The 8,114-nt window shown below is 32.6% G+C and overlaps 1 protein-coding gene across 1 annotated transcript in view; it reads left to right on the forward strand.

The window, feature by feature from the left end:
- LOC106465573 (myosin-VIIa-like) overlaps positions 1–8,114 on the forward strand; it is a gene marked incomplete at its 5' end in the record, with an annotated part of 80,977 nt that overhangs the window by 64,370 nt on the left and 8,493 nt on the right. Inside the window, one exon of the mRNA XM_022393495.1 lies at positions 2,388–2,493. Coding sequence (XP_022249203.1) covers positions 2,388–2,493 — 106 coding nt within the window. The remainder of the gene's footprint in view (positions 1–2,387; positions 2,494–8,114) is intronic.

An 8,114-nucleotide genomic window follows, 5' to 3' on the forward strand; every position in this document is an offset into this window, starting at 1 on the left:
TGGTAAAATTGGTAGGAACCTACTAACATTAGTGGGGGATAGGTTGGCTCATTATACAGAAATCTTGATGGACGGAAGAAAGTACAAGGTTGTTATAAATGAAGTTCATTCAAACTCGTCATATTTTTTCATACTTAATGGTGAGAATGGTAGGACTAAGGGATGCAAGTGTAAGTTTTAGCTGAGTAAGAAACATCTTTAGCTAAGAAAGTTTTATTTTTCTGAAAGGGTGGTTGACCTTTGGAATGGATTTCCTTCAGATGTGATGGATGCAGTTAATGTAAGGGAGTTTAAGGAAAGGCTTGATAAATATTTGAATGACAATGGATGGCTTTGAGTTTTTATTTTTAAGTGGATGATGGCTAGGTGCAGATAACTCTTTGTTTACCTTTGGTAAATATTTTGAAACATACAAACAATACATGTATGAGCCGATGTTTCCATTTATGAACGTTATATTTTAAGATATGTGCAAGAACTCAGCTAACAGATGTTTCTGTATATCAAAGCTATCTTAAAGCAAATAGTCTTAATTTAGCTTCTCAGATTCGTTTTTTTCGTTCTGTGTTTTTATTTGAATTCTTTTCATTATCTGATTTCTTCATTATTCTTTTATTCATATTTTTCTTCCCTTTGTTTGTGGCCTTTTCCCAAACTTAGTTCAATTCAGACTTCTATTTTAATTTTCCATGTTTCTATTTGAATTTTTTTCATGCACCAATATTCTTTGTTTGATGCCATTTCCCAAAATTATAAATTATTAAACCCATATTTTTTACAGCAAATATTTTGGTTCTTATTTTTTACCCTTTTTTTATTTATGTCTGAACTCTTATTGCAGAATCATCAATATTTTTCTACTGTTTTGCTTGCAACCTTTTCCCAGATTTAATTTAATTCAAGGTCTGTTTCATGGGTCCTGAAAAGTGCTGATGCCTTTGTTTCCCTCCCTGTTTCCTTTGACTGGCTAAATCCACACCCTGCAAAGTAGTTACATGGACATACAACAGATTGTACTATTATATTTATGTAGACATATATGCTATTTGGTTCATTCTTATATTTGATATTTTGATGATTTAGCAGCAGTCTTTTATCTATCTTATCAACATTCTTTTTCTTTTACTATTAATATTTTTAATGTGTGTATTTAAACTGTAGATGCTAATAAAATTGTGACATTAATATAATTAGATGCAGTTCTATGGGAATTGATTCAAGTAAATTTAGAGGATATTTCATATTTTGAAAAGTCAAATTTTGGTATATTATTGTTTTAAAACTAATTTTAATGAATTGTGAAGTAACAATATATTGGTATGTTTATTTTTAATTTAAATTGTTTATGAAGTGTTTATTATGCATTTTGTTAAGTGTAAGGTAATGTGAGAAATTATACCTAAAATCCAAGTTCAGGTGTGTATGTTATTGAAAATATTTAAAATTTAAAGTTTCTAAAATATGCATGCTTTTGTGAAACTTCAATTTTAGCTTTATGTAAAATATTTATTTAATGTGATGACTTAAAAATTCAGTGGAAGATATCAGAAGTTATAAAATGTTCCCTACTTGTTATGTAAAGGTCTGTATGGAGTGTTATATAACAGTTGTAAGAACAACAACTAGCAACTAATAACAAGAAGCATCTAGATCACATACCCTAACGTGTTGTGCACATCATTTCCAACCTTTCACTCAATACCAGAACTTATTAGGTCAGCTGGGCATGAACATACAAAGCCTTATTCAGAATGCTATTCATTCAGTATGATATTTGTGCTGATGAAACCAAAAAAATCACTTTCTATGCTTTGGAGTTATGGGTACTACATTATGAGAAAATTAAATAATAAGTTGAACAATCTCCAAGTTTTTTTTATTTATTTAAATTAGGATGACGGTTCAAGCTAGTGCTCTTCATCAGATCGTACAGTTAGTTGTAAACTGTACAATCTGATGAAGTGCACTAGCTTGAAATGTCATCCTTCTTTAAATAAAAATAAAAAATATAAAAAACTTGGCAATTGTTTGACCTATTATTTAATTTTATTTTCGTTGCCTATGCAGTTTTGACTATATTAATATTTTTATATTACATTTTAAAAGTCATGGTCAAATCTCACTGTTCTGCCTGACAAGAGTAACTCAAGATTGGGTGTTTGGTGCATGATATTAACCAGCTGCCTTTCTTTTAGTCTATCACTTCAAAATTAGGGATTGCTAGTGCAGCTAGCCCTAATACGGTTATATGCATAATTCAAAAAAACAAGTTATAGATCACAATTCATTGTCATAAGGCATTGTGTATCATACCAGTTAATGTTTTGAATTATTCTTCATATAGAAAAATTACTTTGTGAGTGCATAATTTGAACTTTTTCTGATAGGGTTGGACAGCGGAAGTACCCTCCACACATGGTCGAAGTAGAAGCAATACAACACAAGAGCACTCAGATCTTTCATAGAGTTTATTTCCCTGATGACTCAGATGAGGTAAGGGCTTGAGGATTGTATTGTAGTGTGAAAAATGGTTCCTTTGCCATTTCCAATATTTGTCATTACTGAATCAGTAGTTACATTTTAATGTGTTCTTACCTTTAAGTAGCAGGATATTTTTGTATCAGTATGCCTTAGTATAACATATGGGAAAGAAATGAGGGTGTTGATAATAATGTGCATAATTTGTCAAAATATTAATGTAGGTGTTTCAACCAAAAAAAATCAAAAGTCATCTTATATTAAATATTGATATGTATCTGAAAATCATTGGTAATTCATTTCTATTGGGCCTGGCATGGCCTAATGGTTAGGGTGCTCGAATTGCAATATGTGGGCCGCGGGTTCGAATCTCCATCACACTGAACATGCTCACCCTTTCAGCCATGGGGGCATTATAATATGATGGTTAATTCCACTATTCACTGGTAAAAGATTAGCCCAAGAGTTGGCAGTTGGTGTTGTTGACTAGCTGCCTTCCCTCTAGTCTATCACTGCTACTAAATTAGGGACAGCTAACACAGATAGCCCTTGTGTAGCTTTGCACAAAATTGAAAACAAACCCTATCATTTCTATTTATCTCTCTGGCTTTAGTGGTACACATTCAGTGCTGCTATAATCTTTCAGAAATTTTATATATTGTTCTTTCCATCATTATATTTTGTTGATTCCTAATCAAACAGGCTATGTTAGGTGATCATAAAAATTGCAATAAAATTGTGGTTTTCTGGTACATTGATACTTAATAGGTAGCCAAAAGTCTCTATGATACAGTAAGTTCAAGAAATGTTATGCAGAGAACAAATTCAACATGGGCAGCAAAGGAAAAACAAACAAATTCTTTATTCACTAAGCTGTGCGTATGTTTTTACTAAATTGGCGATTCACTATAGTCCTCCCATGAATGCAATAGACTGTCAGGCAATTCACAAGACAGATGGCTCAATTTAAACTTAAGGATTAAAAACTCCAAGTGTACTCAATCTATGATTGATTGGAATTTCAGCTAGCAATGTAAGGCTAAACAATATAGCCACTTATAGCTTTTTTGTGGAAAAATTTGTCTGCCTGCCATGTTTTGCATCATCCATGGCAGTTGCATACACTACTGTGACCTTAGGACACATTTATTCCAAGCATTTGTGGATATTTAATTCATATAGCTTTGTACTGAACAGCACATACATATGTAGCTATCTTAACCAGACCTATCACCAAGTTAAACATAATCAGAATAAATAAGTGAAATCACATCTTACTTCACATATAAATCCAGTATTATATTTGTGCAGTCCACACAAAAGTTATGTTATAACACTATAACTAGAGGTAGTTAATACAAAATTCTTGGATTATGACTACTCTGTTCAGAAATAATATTTCAAAAACATTCAGTAATATTAGCCAAAAGTTGGAAATTTTTCAGTCATATAAATCAAACATCTTTCTAAATTTGAAAGAAACAAGAAAAATGTAATTTCAGTAAAGACACAATTTACAAATATATCAGTATCCTCAACTGCAAGATATACTTCACCAATAACAGTGAAAATGATTGGATCACCACATTTTTTACCTAGTGTGATGTAGATTCTATAGCAACTACTTGTCTTTTTTTTTAGATAAACATGCTTACAAATATTCCAGCTTGAAAACAAATTATATATACAGAGGGTTGAATATGTTACATTCAAACGATTTTTAATATTCAAGTCACATAACAAATACACCTGATATAAAGTTTCTGTGGGAAGGCATGTATCGTAACTACATTCTGAGATCACTTGGCATATGTAGGTAGTGTGACTTCATCAAAAATTGATTGCTTTTGGAAGGGTATAAAACAGCATTTTCCTATGCAAATTATTCATACATTCAGATCATAGAGATATGTTCAGATTGGTAATTTAGAATTTCCAAGATGGGAATATCCCTTTTAAGTAAAGGCACTGGAAAACAAAGAAATATTGATCAACTTGAAGCACTTGGACCATCGACAAAGAAACTTGCAAATGAGCTTGGGTAAGTAACATGTGACATTTTGTATTAAGTGATAATCCATGAACATAAAGATCAGTGGCAAAAGCCATCCAAGCAAGAGTCCACAACATAATCAAGAAAGATTTCTGGTCGGAAAAGTGACAGAAATCATGTGTACACAAGTTGCTTCCATGATATATCCATTCAACCATCATACCTCTCAAGCAGCTGGGAAATAAAATGTATATTCATATTTTTCCATACAAAGATACACCTATGGATTTCTTAATGATCAGACTGTTCAATTTTTGCTGGGAAACTATTGCTCTTGTACACTAAATGGATTATAGAAAGCCTACAGAGAGTAGTTGTGTGCTTACAACATGACAACCTTACGATGGAGCCTTTTCCAGTGGAAATTACACTGTAATGGCTAACGTTAAGATGCAAGAGTGGAAACATAGATTGTAATGATGTGGTGAGGCTCCAGCATAATTCTATTTTAACATACTCAACCTCTGCATATTCTTTACCTACATTATGAAAATACAGAATACACCAGGATTATTTCACAATGTGATCTAAGCTATTACTTGTATGCAGTCTTTACTAAACATATCACTGTAAAACTGAATTAATACTGTAGCTACACCATATAGGTTTTCTTAATAACTAGAGATTTGATCAAGATATTTATTACAAATTAGTACTAAATCTCCTACTGACTGGATCAATATTAAAGTTAAGAAAAGAAACTGGGCAAAAAAGTGCAAAACAAAAAGCATAATCTTTGCTATGTCAATGAAACACAAATGCTGTGTGTGTTCTTGCTGTTACAGCACCCTGGATGATCATTTTTACTGGATGTTTTTTACTTCACTTCTTCAATCAATTAAGTTGAAACCATATATATCAAGACTAAATTGATTACAATATAGGTTGGACTACAACCTATAGGTATCACCTAAACAACCAATAAAGAACACTGTTATCAATGTTCTTATGCAATGTGTCGTATCCTTCCTGGGCAGTGGTAGGTATTATCTACTTTCAAGATCAACAAAAAAACAAAGGTAACTTGAAACAAGGTCAACTTAATGGTTTTCTTGACCACGTGTTATGCGAAGCTTGCACATATTCAGGACAAATAATGAATTAAGAATAAATAATATTACAAGAAGATAAAAACACATGGTATGTTCATATACCATACCACATCTCAGTATTTTAAGACAAATTCTTTATTAGCTTGAAAAGTTGTTACTCTCATGTGCTGTCACATACATGTCCATCATCATATATTAACCAATACATACATACAGTATATGAGGTCATTCTCAACAGCTAGTCTGATTTCCATGTCAACTGACATCAGCATCAATCATGCTTTCCACATGTGCCAAACCTGTTAAGCCTCAGAAGTCACCTAAAGAGTAGAGCATGTACTATAACAGACAGAAATAAGCAGAAATGGTCTATCCTAATATAAATTACATTCCATATCAACTGCACAATACACTTATATATAACGTAATAGGTGCACAAGGGATGTCAAAAAATTAATTTTGCCATGATAATTTAGTAATCAATCTGAACCACCATTTCTATCCCAGTAGCTCAGCCAACTGGGGATCATGAGTGACCTACTACATCAAGTAAATAGAAAAAAAAAAAATAATACAAAAATTTAACAATTTATACATGTTTACCTGATTCATATAGTGTATGTTAGTTTCTGATGCTGCGTTAGAGCACAGCCACTTTACTGAAATTCACAACCTTGAATAGTGACCAACACAAAATCATGCCAACTTATTGCTGGATCTTGAGTTTGCTCAGGAAATTCATGCCATTAAATGTCAGGAATCATTCACACAAAACTTAAGGCTGGATGGTTGGAAAGCAAAACTATGAAGTCTTCTCTGCTTTATGAAAATCTCCATTCATGATTAACTGTTGAATATAACTGTGTTTCAATAGGATATTATCTAACAACATCAGCTGTCCTAGCTTTATATCTAGCACATTTTGCACAGTCTGCTTTGCAGAAATTCTGCTACGACTCATCCAGATAGGTCAAGTGGTTACTGCAAGACATGTGATTAATATCTTGCTACCTAATTTTACCCAATAGCTTGGAAATTAAGGGCCATGATACACTATTAGTTGTCAGTTTTTCAACCAACCAACTGTAAAATAATCAAGTAATTATTGCATGATGTAATGCATATACATCCTATTATGAAACATTATTTGATAGCTTGGAATTTATGTACTAAAACTTCCTCTCAGTGGTCAATCTACTGATGTACCTGCCATTCTAAACATTAATTAAGCAGTTCATCCTAACCATAATATTTAGGAGGCCATCACTGGCATCTAAGATGATTATTAGATCTGATAGACAGCTCTTACACTTCCATTTACTTATCTGACTTTTCATAAACAGCCAGATAGGTACTATCAGTCTCTTCCTCCTCACCAGCTGAAATGAGATTGTAAAACACAGTGCTTTCATTGTTAGTCAACCTGAAGTATCAATGAAGTAGAATTGAAACTTGTCAGCATATCAGATGTACATACATGACCACTGTAACTTGTAATCCCTTTCATCGAGCTGTTGATGGATCAGTCCAGCCAGGACTGAGTTGTTTCTGAACTGCAAATATGTACCTTAACCATACCTAGTCACCAAGATTGAACTCTTGGGACAGCTAACAGCCAGTACCAAGAAAATGAATTATAAGATTTCCTATATTTGAAGGGAGAAACCCATTTGTATGAAACTGTTCAACTTTAAAACTATTTATTTGTATGATAGGTTAATTCCTTGTTGAGAAATAAGAAAGAAGAGAGTGAAATACATAATGTTTCAGCTGTGTAGTCTTTCTTTCTGTTTAGTGTTTAGTATGAAATTAACTTGTATTTGTTCCTTTTGCAGCTTGCATTCTGAAGCAGCTCTTCATTCTAACCTATTTGTGTATATACTGTACATGTCATTTTCCCATGTTAATTGTTGTTACTGTATTACTTAATAGTGGTAATATTTGTATGGTAGATTTTAAAACTTCTTTATTTTTAAATTTGTACTTTCCAATATAATTTATATATTCAATTATTCATGCCTCCCAGTGACTCCATGGTATGTCTGCGGACTTACAACTCTTAAAAACTGGGTTTGATACTTGTGGTGGTCAGAGCATAAATAGCTCATTGTGTAGCTTTGTGTTTAACTACAAACAAAATAAAAACAAACCTACAGTCATAGTGGTGCATTTCTTCTACCAACTGTCTATGCTCCCAAGGAGTGGATGCAACCACAGTTTTTGCACTATGGATTTACACTGATATACAACAAGTAGCAAACAATTCCATAATACCCAGCATGGTCACAAGTAAATAGACACCACCTTGTCAGAAAAAATGAAATTTTTCAGTCATATTCACATGAATTGATATATTTATAATTTAATTAATATCTAGTAGATCTTCCTTTCGCTTCGTGGAGTTCGTTGATCCTTTGGAGCATCGTGAGAATCATCTCGTCAAATTTAGATCGTGGGATTTTCGCCCACTCTTGCTTCAAAACTTGGAGTAGATCACTCTTCGAAGTTGTTTTTTTTTGGTGTTTCTTGAC

The sequence above is a fragment of the Limulus polyphemus genome, unplaced genomic scaffold, assembly GCF_000517525.1.
Source record: "Limulus polyphemus unplaced genomic scaffold, Limulus_polyphemus-2.1.2 Scaffold1987, whole genome shotgun sequence".
NCBI classification, from domain to species: domain Eukaryota; kingdom Metazoa; phylum Arthropoda; class Merostomata; order Xiphosura; family Limulidae; genus Limulus; species Limulus polyphemus.